This window comes from Vombatus ursinus, unplaced genomic scaffold (genome assembly GCF_900497805.2).
Source record: "Vombatus ursinus unplaced genomic scaffold, bare-nosed wombat genome assembly UNPS02014791.1, whole genome shotgun sequence".
Classification (NCBI taxonomy): Eukaryota; Metazoa; Chordata; class Mammalia; order Diprotodontia; family Vombatidae; genus Vombatus; species Vombatus ursinus.
Window position 1 is genome coordinate 34,036,188 of NW_020954569.1, and position 14,773 is coordinate 34,050,960.

The 14,773-nt window shown below is 35.7% G+C and overlaps 1 protein-coding gene across 1 annotated transcript in view; it reads left to right on the forward strand.

Moving 5' to 3' along the window:
* Positions 1 to 14,773, forward strand: part of SEMA5A (semaphorin 5A) — a 651,274-nt gene that overhangs the window by 408,279 nt on the left and 228,222 nt on the right. The window contains exon 10 of the mRNA XM_027868972.1: positions 7,826 to 7,961. Coding sequence (XP_027724773.1) covers positions 7,826 to 7,961 — 136 coding nt within the window. The remainder of the gene's footprint in view (positions 1 to 7,825; positions 7,962 to 14,773) is intronic.

Here is a 14,773-nt window from a genome sequence, read left to right on the forward strand (position 1 = left end):
CTTCTCATCAGAGCCTGTGGGTTACAAAGTAATCACACAGAGACAACCAACAATGCTTATAGGAATAATGAAGGACATATAATTTGGTAGGTATGACCCTGAAAATACCTTTGAAAGTAACTCTGGAAAATTATCCATTTCCTTTAATTATGGGTGCTCTTGGGCAATCATTAACTTGCACTGGTTCTAAGTATTCTAGGGCTGAATGTGACACCAATTTTTAGGAAGATGACTGCCTTGGGCACTCAGCTCTGAAATGCCAGTTGTAATTAAAAGACTTTCTCCAAGACTTTACAAGTCTATTTATTCCTCCTACCTTTTCAATTTTGAATGTAGGACTGGGCAAAATATTTACACTTTTCTTCATTACACATCTAATTACTCTCTTAACCTGGTTATCATTGGTCCCTAAGATTATACTCCATTCATAATTGCTATGATAACTTCCCTAGGAATCCAAATAGTAATTTAGCAAGCCCATGTAACTTTCCGTAAAATTCCCTAAACCACTGGTGATAAAAAAAATACTTAGGTTGGTTTACTATTTAGAATACTTTTTTCTATTTATGTCTTATGGTTCAACTTTATGATGGCATGGATTGGGAAACAAAAGCCAAATGTCGATTTCTGAAATAAATTATTGGAACTTCTACTGGTTGTGGGTAATAATTACTGTAATAGGATACCCTTCTCCCTAAAACCTTTGATCTCTTGGACACCATAATCTTAAGCCAAATAATAGATAGTCTATAGGGCTCTTTAAGGTTAAAAAGGTAACATTTACATGTATTTGACCCTCACAATACTCATATAAAGTAGATTCTGTTATTGTTATTCCCATTTTATAAAAGAGACTGAGACTGAGAGAAGTTGTGACTTGCCCAGGGTCACGGAGTAAGAGGCAGCATGGTACAGTGGTTAGAACACTGGCTTTGAAGTTGGAAGACCTGAATTCAAATCCCCTTGCTGATATTTATTACCATTTCAACCTTGGGCAAGCCACTTTGCCACTATTTGTTCACATTGTATGAGAAAATACAATTCCAAAAATACTATACGTTTACAATGTAATGACTGATGAAAGGAATTTCTAGTCTTGCACACACATTGCTAGTTGCTGAATTTTGTCTGATCTAAACTAAGCTGTTGTGTAAATCCTTTAAAACTCATTTTGGCAAAAGGTGAAACTGGCATGAGGACTTCTTATATTTGAAAGACAGTAGGATGTAGACAAGAAGCCAAAGAACTGAATGCAGGCAAATAGTGCGTATTGAATGTTCATGAGGTAAAATTTGATAGTTTTTGGAAGTTACTGTTCTTTTAATATTAAAAAAAATAAATTTTGTTAATCTTGTTATTCCCCAAAGTTCATAGTAGAGTAGTTTTAGATCTGGAGATGCCCTCAAAGGCTATCAAGTTCACTGTTTCCCTCATTTTACAGATTAGACAACAGGGGCCTTAAAAGTTTAAGTGACTTTTACTTACTTTCACCCAGTTAGGAAGTGCCTAAAATTCAATTTGAGCCCAGGTCTTCAGGACCTCAAATCTAGCACTATCCACTAAACTTCCCTTAATTTTACAGAATTTCATAAAAAGAAAGAAATGTAGTATTTTTATTTCATATTAAAAATGTTTAACATGAGTATGGAGATAAAGTACCCAGATGTCCTTGATGAATTCTGTCTGCTAGGTCCAGATTCAACTCATCCAAATAAATTGAAAGAGGAGGCAAATCATTGTTCAACCATATATTATTAGTGATATTTGAAAAACTATGAAGGGTGGGTGAGGCATGGTTCTGAAGGACTGGAGTAAGGACAGGATTGTTCTGATACTCAAAAAAGTGAGCACCAGGAAATCTGTAGATTATTAGTTAGTTTACTTGACTTTGATTGCTGGCAAAGTTCCAGAATACATTATTGAAGGGATTTTTGATGGTTATCTAGATAAGGAAGTAGGAATTACAAAGAACCTACCTGGCTTTAACAAGAATAGGACAACCCAAAGTAACCTCATTTCCTTACACAAGAGCAACAATGATATAGATTACTAGATTGTTACCACCAAGGGAACCCTATAGATATAAATTATCCAGATTTTAGCAAGGTGAGAATTGCTGAGAGACCAAAGCATCATTACACTTGCTTGAACAGGCGAGAGTCCAGAGCAGCACAGTTAATCCCTAGGCACATCCTTTCCTAGTCCTTTGGGGAGAGAGTTAGAAGCCACTCTTGCTACTACATGGTTATTATACCATATTTGATCAAGGTCACCTTCTATTCAGAGGAACGACATCTCTAGTGATCCATTACTTCAAAAAGAGGAGCTAAATATTTCACACATCACATAATAATAACAATAAAAATAACAACCACAATGATGACGATGACAATAATAATGAGTTGTATTTGCTTGTATGTTCTCATGGCAGCAATCATGTCCACCTCTCTGCCCATGAGAAGAAGGAAAAGTAGACTATCATTTAACAAATAAGCACCTACTATATGCAAAGCCCTCTACTCAAGACTAGATTTACAAAAATAAAAGTGAAAAACCAGTCCCTGCCCTCAAAGGACTCATGTTTGATTAGGGTAGATTAGAAACAGAATGCACAGAAATTTTTTATTTTCTTACAGTGCATAATTAGAATTTTTGCCATTTCTATGGGACATTTTGTAGATTAGAAAAACAATTTCTGGGAAATTACAAGAATATTTTCTTTCATTAATTTGGTAGATGAGAAATACTAGTGGAGAATAGGTAGAAGATTCCTTATAAAATTCAGTGGTATTGATCCAAATTAGGCTTATCACTGTTTTCCACATTTATTTGAATTAGGTAGCTAAGAAAATTGATCTTTTCCAAAGTGAAAATCAACTCAGCAAACCAGGAAACATTTACATTCTTTTGTATTTTGGCGTAGTTTTTTAAAATTACTAATGGCCATCACCCCAACAGAAAATCTATTTCTCCTTTGTAAAAATGAGGAAGTTGAATGAGATGAGCTTTAATGTTACTTCTTTCTCTAATTTCTTGATTGCATGTTTCTAAATACTGTTTAGGGACAAAGGCCAGTATAAACCAAATAAATTTAGTTGTTTAGTAGGTTTAAGTGTGAGCAAGAGGAGGCAAAAAAAGATGACAAAAACCCCATCTTATTATATTCTTTTTAGAATTAGAAACAAGGAATATGGAAGCTTATTCAATATTGGGAAAAACTCAACACTTCATTTTTATACTATACTTTTCTCTCCTACTCATGTTTTTCTTGCCCGAGAAATTAGTTTCTCCAGAATCAAATTCAATGTAAAAATAAGTTCCCCAAGACCAAGGTGGTTAGAGTTAGGTTAAAGTATTGAAAGAAAAGATGGAAAAAAAGGGACAAAGAAAGGGGGTAGAAAGACATCATCTTCCTCCTATTTCAACACTAATGTCCACAATCCCACCACCCACCTAACCAAAGCTTGCCTAACAAATCTACAGTTCTCTTAAGAAGTAGCATTTATAAAGCATTTTACAAATATTTAATTTATCCTCACAAAGACTCTGCAAATTGTTGGTATTATTATCCCCATTTTACAGAAGAGGAAACTGAGATTGGAAGATTAAATCACTTGTGATACAGCAAGTAAGTCTTTGATTTAGGACTGAAATTCAGGTCTTCCTTATTCTAAATCTAGCACTCTATCCACTGTGCCACCTAGCTGTCATTTAAAAAACAAAAACAAAAACGAATTCTACTTTCTTTTCCTTTTCTCTGACAAAACAGACCCAATGCCTCCTTCTTTCTGAATGGCCAACTTTGCCCTCCATGTTGTAGCCTATTAAAGCTATAGTTTTAAGAGTTTTCCATCACCATGTTGTTCAGAACCATTCATTAAAAAAAAAAAAAGCTTTTATTCAAGATATATTTGACCCAGAATTCCAATCAACTCTACTAACTTCTCAACAGTAGATTTATTTTTTAAACTTGCCTTAGGGTCCTATAATCACAGATTGAGAGTTGGGTAGGATCTTAGAAGTCATCTAATCTGAAAATCTCATTTTACAGATAAGGAAACTGAGACCCATGGAGGTTAAGTTACTAGCCAAAAGTCAAACATATAATAATAGAAGCAGGATGTGGATGCAGATCCTTTGATTCCATAGCCAGTGGGAGGGACAAATTAAACCAAGTTTTAAATATGACCAAAGACCCCCTATCCGCTATACAGAATTCTGTTGCTGTTTACTTATTTCTGTCATATATGACTCTTTGTAACCCCATTTAGGACTTTCTTGGCAAAGATACTGGAGTGGTTTGCCATTTCCTTCTCCAACTCATTTTACAAATGAGAAAATTGAGGCAAACAGGGTTAAATGACTTGCATAGGGTCACATAGCTAGTAAATGTCTGAGGCCAGATTTGAACTCAGGGAGATGTCTTCCTGGCTCCAGGCCCAACCACTCTATGTACTATGGCACCTAGATGCCTGTGTTATACAGAATAGGATGGAGCCATAATGATATGTGACTGTTTTTTATAATAAATTTTCAGAAGCTTATAAATACAAATAAATCTCTGTACTGAGGTAGGCTTTTAATTGATTCTGTCATTTGTGACATATAAAAAGTTTGAAAGACAAATATAGTTTCTGGGTAGTTAATCTTTTCATTAATTATACTAGCAAATAATTAACAAAAGGGGTTAGTGACACTCTCGAATGCCAAAGACTCCTCATGGAATCTACTTATCACTTATATGCCCTTGGAAGAGTGAGTGTTCCTGAGGGTGGCAAGTGACTCTAATTAGTTAACAAATAATGAGAGAGAATAAATATTATAATGAGAGTTAGACCTATTCTAATGAGAGGATGGGGGACATGACTTTGATCATGTCATTTACTTCCAAATCACCCCCAGTCTTGGGCAATCTAGACAAAAAGGAGAATCTATATTTTCCCAGATCTATCTGAGTAAAACACAATGAGACGAAATCCATCCATACACCTAAACTAATTTGCTTTTTTACCTTTGGAACAAATCTAAGTTTTCCTTCTCATTATCACCCCTATACTCCAAAGGCTGCCAGAATAACCTACAGAGGTCTGAATGAGGAAGTAGGAAAGGGGAAAAAACCTTTGTCCTAATTCAATAATTGGTTATTAATATGAGAGAAATAATCATTTATATCAGTCTTAAAGAGGTTTCCTTTTAAATGTCTTCACATTAATAAAATCATGTACTATTGAGTGGATGGGGGCTTAGAGATCACCTTTCCATCTTTGATTTGGCAATCTACTCATTAAACATTTTAAATTAAATTAAATTTAAATATTTTAAGTTTTATGTATATATGATTATATATTAAATATTTTAAATTCCTGCTGTATATAGTGCAGCTATGCTAAGTAGTGGGGAGATACAGAGTTTATATAGAGCATTGTCCTTACTATCTGAGTTTTCCTTCCAGTTTACACAAAGACACAAAGACAGACTGCTACAAGAGATAATGTATGTTGATTGCATTAATAAGTTGACAAATGCTAAGGGAGACCACAGAGGAATGGTTATCACTGAATTCAGATATTAGGGAAGGTATCATTTAGGATGTTGCATCTGAATTGGGCTTTAAAGAAGAAGTAGGAGGTAAAGAGGAAGGGCTGACATTTAAAGAATAGAAAATAGTGTGAACAAATGCATGGAGATAGGAAGGCCCATGGGGATAGAGGATAGATCTGATTGTTAGGAGCATTGAGTATGTAGAGAGTAATAATGCTATGTGAGATCAAGCTGGAAAGGTAAGATAACACTAGATTATGCAGAACCTTAAATACCAGACCAAAAAAAATTGAACTTTCCTCTCTAGGTAAAAAAAAAGAAATCCTGGAAATTTTTGAGCATAGAAATGACATGGTCTGATCTATGCAGAGAGATGATTATGATGACTGTCATAAAGGCTGAATTAGGTAGGAGAAAGGTTAGAAGTGGAAAACCCCATTAAGGAGCTATTGCAGTAGGCCAGGTAGGTGTTTGTTAAGAGTGATAAAAGAGGGAATAGTTGAAATGGGATAAGTGTGGGGTATATTGGGGAGGTAAAATCAAGAGAACTTGATGACTTATTGGAGAGAAGTAAGAGAAATGAAAAAGACACTATATGCCTAATATAGATATATTTATAGCCTGTTGGACAGACAGACAGACAGCCAGAGAAAGTAAAAACAAGCATGAGAATCCATGATTGCAAAGACCTTTCATTCTGATGGGGGGGAAATAGTTACAGGAGGAGTTGGAATGAATGTGTGTGGGGGGTGGGTTGCACATGTGGAGGCATGGTTTGGACAGCTAAGAAGTGAGAAAGAGGCCTGGATTCAGTCAAGAAAAGACAAAAGCTCAATTATTCTAGCTGAGAGTGTTGCAGGGGTGGAGTCCAAGTTTCTGACAGGAAGGTGGTGGTAATGATTGCCAGAAAGTAGGCAGCATGGTTTGGATATGGCTGGAGGCCTAGATCTGGGCAAGAAAAGGTAAATGCTCAACTGTAAGAGCCCAGGTCAGCTCAAAGGCTAGAGTTCAAGATTGCAGTTAGGAAGAGATAGGGTTGTGAATATAGGATATTGAGTGAATTTTGGAGCCAGGGACAGAAATCGTGACGTCCTAAGGAAAAACAGGATTCAGAGGGAAAGGATTTTAAATCAGTTTTGACTAAGTGGGTTTAATGTTATACATCCAGACATCGAGGTGTATAGATTCAGAAAGCACCTGGTCTTTTTCTTGTATTTTACAGGCAGTGTGTCCCAATATACAGAAAATGAAAACAGCATGTTCAGAAGGGATAGGAAAAGCTGTGAACTTTATGGCTTATGAAATCATAAAACTTGGGTGACAATAAACAGTAATGTTTAGCTATGAAAACCCCTATGAAAATCCTATTGCTTGAACTGCATTTAATAATTGACCCTTAGTGTCAGTTGCTAACAGCAAAACATCTGTGATTTCTCCTTTGATGTCAAGGGAGTTGGTTGATAGTAAATGGATGTAACTGTGCTGAACTGGTGAAAACTAGTTCCTTGCCAAAGGGGTAAGAAGTTCTTATGAGTTAAGTTTTCTGTTGTAAATATTGATATGAAGTCATTTTAATATTTACCACTATTTTTTTTTACTTTTCATTTCAAATCAATCTCCAAATGAAATTTCATTTAGCAAAATGTGCATTGCTGCCATAATGCTTAGTTTAAAGGTATATCTTAAGACTTCTGTCAGCTTCTATAAACAACCTCTTGTCAGTCCTTATATTTAAAAACTGTATTTAGTGGTTTACTATGTTTGTGTCAATGTTGCATTGAACTTTTCCCCTTGCTTTCTATAGCCTATGATGGACCTTTTCCCCCTAAACTGATTTTAACTGCTTTTGAGGGAGGTGCCAGGAGAAGCAAACAGAGGAAGAGTAAACACGAGAGCAAGAGAAGAGGCAGTTTAGACACTCATGTACAAACCAGAGCAAAGACTTTTGTCTTAGGGAGTTTGAAAACCAGAAGATGCACCTCTTCAAATCTCTTTGTTAGTGAATCATGACTGTCTCATGAATTAATCCAATCATTCTGGCAGAATTTAAATTAAGGGAGGTATTTGTCAAGCAGCCTCTGTTTTATGTCAAAATCTTTGTTCCCCCACAATGAAATTACTGAAAATGACCACTAATTGTTTTGATTTTAGCTTTTCTAGGAACTTTAAGTAGGCAATGTTCTAGAGGGAATATAAAAATCACTTTCACATTAAAAAAATAAAAACAACATGCTTAGTGGGTTCCTTGGTGGCCTTTTTCATTTTTTTAAACTTTTTTCCACAGGAACAGTATAGCTGCCTCTGCTGTATGTGTGTTCAACCTGAGTGCCATCTCTCAGGCATTCAATGGACCTTTCAAATACCAGGAGAACTCTCGCTCAGCATGGCTGCCTTACCCGAACCCCAACCCCAACTTCCAGGTAACTTGAGAGAAGAAGTCATTACTTCTCAGTCAATTGTTTCTCAAAGAATCCAAGAGATGTAGGTAAACAGATAAATCTCTTCAGTGACTGGGGAAAAATGATTGTCTTTGTATGTCTCTAAATCTGGGGAAATGCCTTTACACATCTTATGGTCTCCATAAAGGCTTGTTGAGCTTTTTTATTTGAATATACATCACACATCAGATTGCTTCTTCTTATGGGCAGATTCACAAACACAAACATAAAGGTAGATACGCTGAGAATGTTGCTTTTTGTGTGAATTATGGACAGAAAAAAATTCACTTCCCCAATCACAGACCGGGAGAAAGTCCTAAATTTAAAGTAATTATGTATTCTCTTACTTTGGAAACAGTTACCTCTACTGAATGACTCTAATTAAACAGATCTTTGGATACGGTATAGGAGACATACCTAAAGAAAATTAGAAGTATATATTAGTAAACCATATATCCATTTCCATACTTATCATAATTTTATTATTACAATAAAACATATGTACTATGAGTGGAATTGGGAAATATAGTGTGAGAAAAGATGCCTTTCATCTATAGATTTCAAATAATCTGGCAAAATGATCTTTAATAAATTTGTCTGGGCATACACAAAAAAGTAGAGCTAAGAAAAGATTAATTATTTGCTAAGGTTATAAGCCATTGTCAGAGACTTTCGAATTCTAAGCATGTGTTTGAGGGCTTTATTTGAGAAATCCTCCTTAGATATTCATATGAGTTTGATGATGAGAGAGGCCAAGGAAAGAGAAATAAATGCACATGTCTTGTAAATCACAGCTGGCCAGTAGAGCTAATGAAGTTGGCAGCTAAACAAGAAATAAACAGACTTTTATTTCTTGCTTAAAGATAAATAGAGAAGGCAGCATAGTTCAGTAGATTAGAGAATTGGCTTCAGAACCAGGAAGGACTAAATTCAAGTCTTTTCTCTGACTCATACTGACTGTACAACCCTTAATGTAATTTATCAAAATCCTCAGTGTTCTAGGAAACTCTTTGAGACCATCATCTGTAGAGAAGGTACTGATCCACAGTGCAGAGAAAGCATCCTCCTCTGAGAATTATCTACTTCATTAAAATCATAGGATTAATCCTTGTCCATATACTTAAAGACACAGAGATAGAATTCTTATACAAGTTAATACAATTAATTTTTTTAGTCAAAGTTCTGAATATTGGTAGACAAAACTTCCCATCCATACTCCTTAAAAGGTGAGCTGCAATAATGCTCTTTCAATTCTATCTACTTTTATTATATTTTATTTTAAATTTAATGTAATTTTTGTTTAAGACTGACTTTCCCTATTTTACTTAGCCTAGTAGGGCAGGGTCAATCCCATTACTGATCAATATGGAAGCCTTGACTTACCTCAGGCCATTTTACTGCCCCTTAGGCCACCTGATAGCCTCGTGATCTGGGGGTAAGGTGTGTGTGGGAGGGCTCACCAAACTGATACTGATCAGCTTAGCCACTGCCACTAAGAACTCCTAAAGTTAAGCTCCACCATGTCTTTGCCTGCTTCGTAGCTGAGATTACATGTGTATGCCACCATGCCCATCTTTCAGCTTTACTTTTTTTTAAAAAATGAGGGGCCAAATCTCCCTGAAGAATTTAAAAGGCTAAACTTAAAGTAAATATAAAAGTTAACTACATTTGTAGACACTTTTAAGTTATATGTTTTCTGCTAAGAGAATGTTAATGAACTGACATAATAAACAATACCCTATCTTAACTCTCTAGCAACTTTAAGGAATATCACATTTGTACCAGTTTTTTTTTTAAATTTTCCTTTCTAAATGTCTCTTGATATTCAAAGAGGTGAAATATTTATTTTACTTTATATTGCATTGATTTACAAGAATCGTACTATATCTTGAATGGCACCAAAAGAATAGTAGCATGTTTTTCGTGCTCTGGGATTACACCATGTAGTCTGTTCTACCTGGAGTAGAACTTGAGATTTCATTACATTGAAGTCATGCATGCAATATGGTCTACTTGGTACCAGATTTTTGATAGATGGTGACCATATATAGATTTTGTCTATTTGTTTTTGTTTTCCAGTATTTGGTTTATAAGGCATTTACTATTCTATCAAAAATACCTGGTCCTTGCTCAACTTGATTTAAACAGCTTTGTTCTAATTTTAAAGGAAAAAAATAAGATTAAGGCTGAATATCCTGGATACTTTCTCCCATTACATTGGCATTTAAAACACTTCACAACCTGGCTTCATTCTACATTCCCAGCATTATCACACATTGCTCCCCTTCATATACTCTGTGGTCCAGTCAAAATCTGTCCTCTTGCTGTTCCTTCTATATGACATGTCATTTCCCATCTCTGTATTTTTTTTTCCGTTTGCTCTTCTCCATGCCTGGATTCCACTCCCTTCTCAATTTCCCACCTCTTAGAACCCTTTGTTTCCTTCAAAACTCATTTCAAGCAGCACTACATACTTGAATGCATTCCTGCTGTTTGCTTCCCCCCCTCCCAACCTTTACTTATAGACCTGAAAGATGTTCTAAAAGTACCAATATTATTTTTCTCTCACAATGGCTCTCAGAGGAGCAGGAGGAGTTTTAGTAGGATTGAGGAGGTGGGAGGAAGAAAGAAGAAATGTCAGGCATTTCTGGGTGAGGACTGGTTGTTTAACATTAGACTGTCCTTAAACAGTTATGTACATAACCCCACAGATGGACTTCAGAAGAACATGGAGCAGCTGTTCTTATTTTATTTTATTTTATTTTTCAGAGGCAATGGGAGTCAAGTGACTTGCTCAGGGTCACCGAGCTAGGTAGTAAGTGTCTGAGGCCAGATTTGAACTCAGGTCCTCCTGACTCCAGGTTTGGTGCTTTACCTACTGTACCACCTAGCTGCCCCGGAGCAGCTGCTCTTTAAAGTTGTTGCTTATATGCATGATCAGAGATCATTTGAAAAAATTCATTGACAAAGTAGCCCACAGTTTCACTGGGCATTATGGTATTGGGCAAATCACCATGTAATGTAATTATAATAAAAATATTTTGTTTTCTATTTTTTTAACCAATAGGTGTAAAATAGTATCTATTCTTTCCAAGGAAATTCATATTAGGGACAAGACTGATAGAACTAAGACTGCTAGTACTCAGGCCCTGAGGCATTTCTGCCCTATGGGAAATAGGGAATGGGGATCTGAATCACCAAAGAACTTTGCCCTCCAGCATCTGTGTTCTTAGGAGAAGGTAGAGGAACATCTTTCATCCATGTTTATATAGGGAGCCATGTGCTGTGGTCACAGTGCTCCACGAACTGTAATGCTAAATGGCTCTATGCTGCTTTCATAGAACTAATTAAGAGTGAAATACAAGCTGGCAGTTCAAAATCCAAACTTCTACCACATATATACATACATATATATGTATAAATGGAATGTTTCTGTATATGCACATGTGTATAGCTACATTTATGTCTATATATATGTATAGTCACACATTTCATTTACAGTTCTACATGCTAATTCTCTTTTATGCTTGATTTGGCAACATAAAATCATATTTAGCTTGTTATCACAGTTAACGATTGAGCCTTTTTCCTGTGATTACATAGTCTGCCTTGATAGAGTGCTTCACAATTCAAAAAGTGTTTCCTTCAAAGCAATCACTTCCAGACCATTCTTTTGTTGCCATGAGTCACCAGTCTTATTCTCCTAACTCCATATGCCTATATCATCAGTCTAGTTCCTTATTGTAGTCTTTTAGCCCTGTGACTTGCCCTCTAAAATGGGTTTGGCACCTGGCTCAAAGTCTTCCTCTCTAACCCAAACTCTGCCCTCATGCTTGGTCATGTCAATGTACGTTTTGATGTTTTCACAAACACCTTGGTCTCCCAGGTCTCCCGTTTCTTCAGCTCTCATGACATTTATCTTCATTCCACCTCAGGATCTACAGGTTTGGTCATGTCTTAGATTTCACAAGCACCCATGACTGTGCTACCTTCATGTTCACAAATTCTCCAATACTTCTTCCTAATTACAGCCTCCCAGCTTTCTGTCTCTCCTCACTTCTATCAACCCATTCTTTTTTTCTGTGTAACTTTCAGTCCTTTTACTCTTTTCCATTCTTCCATTCCATCTCGGCTGCTTTGTCTTCACTTTTCTTTTTTGTAGACTTTACCATAGTGTTAATGAGTTTAACTCTATTTTATCTTCTACCTTTGAATCCCTCACCTATTAATCCTATAGGTCACTCAGTCATTTAATAAGTTCCTGGCATTGTACTAAGAGCCCAGGATACAACGTAAGGTTCAAGACAGTCCTTGCTCTCGAGGACCTCATAGTCTAATGAAGGATAAGGTGAATAATTTACGTTATATACAGGATACATTGAAAATAATCAATAAAGGGAAGGCTGTTGACATTAAGGCAGATTGAAAAAGGCTTCTTTGTAGAATATAGGATTCTAGCTCAGAGTTGAAGAAAACCTGGGAAGCCATGAAGCAAAAGAGAAGGAGAGAAAAGAAGAGCCCACCTTTTTCTAGATTATCCTTACCTTTTCATTCCTTTTAACATGTTTATGAACATTGCTGGAAAAAATCACGAAGCAGTATGAGCCATTAAAGATTTATGTTATCTTATCTCAGCCGGGTCTCACTGCTGCACTGGAATTACTTTACATTTCCCGACTGACTCTATTCTGGTGCCCAAAGAGACTGTCCCAAAACCATTCTCTCCCATCTCTCTTCCTCCTTATTTCTTCCCAGGATTTCATCTCCTATGTTATGGAGAAAACAGTAGCAATCTTTTGTGACCCTCCTCTTTTGTACTTTCAATTCTCTACTTCAGAATGATTCTTTATCACCTCTATCTTTTCCTCTTGTTCCAATTATTGATAGAAGTGGTTCTTCCTCTTGCCAAGGCTATTACACTAGCTTCCATCAAGGCTCTGCCTAAAGAGACATTTGAACCATGATCCATCCATATCTATATCAATTATGTAATGTTTACTTATATTTGAACATGTAGTTTTCCAAGAGTATGTGAATTCCTTTGTCTTCATAGGAGTATTTCACTAAAAATAAGTTACCTCTGTGACTTCCATGTAATAGGTGTAATAAGTGCCTGATGAATTGAACTGCTAAATAAATGTGGGGGTTAAATATTTCCTATGGGATAAATTCATAGCTTAAATAAACTACATTTTCCCTATAGACCACATATTAGATTGTTGCCAAGAATAAATAGGTGGTATATCATCATCATGGTCATCATTATCATCATCTTAATTACAATAACAAAGCTGTATTGAGTTCTCTGCTATGATCAGGGCACTTCGCTAAATTGTAGTGCTATATCCTTGAACGTTTTTTAGTCCAGATTAGCAGATATGGCATGGGTATAAAATAATGCAGCACAGGATAATTTTGCAAAAATAATCAATCAACTAATCATTGATTATTTACTGTATCTGCTCTATCCCAATCATTGTATTGGTGCTGGAGATAAAGTAATAAAAATTCAGCAATCCCACTCCTGAGGAGCTTACATTCTAATAGAGTGGACCACAAGTAAATCACACATACATGTTACAAAGCACATACACACATATATATCACATATATAAGAGGTAATAAATATGAATATGTGAAAAATTGTTAAATACAAGGTAGTGTTAGAGCACTAGAATGTGGGACACTAAGAAGAACTCCATACATTTGATGGTTCCTGAGCCACATCTTAAAGGAGAGAGAAGACTTGACTAAGCAGATGTAATGAGAATATGCTTTGAAGACCTGAGGAATGACCAGACCAAAAGCAAAGTAACAGGAGATGCAAGGTAGTGTTTAAGATACATTAATACAATATAAATAATATAATAAATACAATATAACACAAAATATAACCTAATTTAGCATTTTATCATATTAATATAATACAACATAACATAATACAAACCAGAAATTTTGCTGGATTATGGTGTGGGAATAACATCCAACAAGACTGGAAACATAGATTGGGGCAAGGTTGTGTAGGACTTTAAAAACTAAATGGAGGATTTTATTTTAGATTCTAAAGACAATGGCTAGAGATCCTAGCAAATGGAATTAGTTTAGTAGAGAAATCACATGGCAGATCTGCTCCTAAGGAAAATTACTTTGTCCACAGCATGGAATAGTGGTTAGAGACTTGAAGCAAGGAAATCAATTAGGAGGCTGGTATAATCATCTAGGGAAGAGTTATTGAGCTTCCATCAAACTAAGATGGAAGCTATGCAATTGGAAAGAAAGGGTCAGATTCAAGAGATATTGTGAAGGGAGAAAGGTAAGATTTGGCAACTTATGGGAGGGCAAGTAGTCAGGATCATGCCAAAATTATAAACCTGAGACAGTGAAAGAATGGTGGTGACTTTGATAAAAGCAAATAGGGAAGTTTGAAACATATAAGATTAATTTAGTAACAAGTTGCTAAAAGAAACGGAATGGTTTAGCATTACAGCTCTTATCATTGTATTGGTTCAGAAAGGGCAGCCGTTCCTTTTCAAATTAAGCTCTTTAGCTGTCTTAGAGAAAGAATATGGCCTTGATGGGCCTGAATCAGACATATTTATATATTCTTTTTCTGTAGGGAAGGTACTATTTGTTGACATGATATTTGTTAAATCATTTAACCTTTATAATGATCAATGTTCTCTTCTGTATTTATCTATTTCCAGGAGTTCTATATGTTTGTCATGTGACAAAATTAAGATGAATCATATTCTATATGGGATGCTGAATTCCTGTATTGAATGGAAGATCACAGT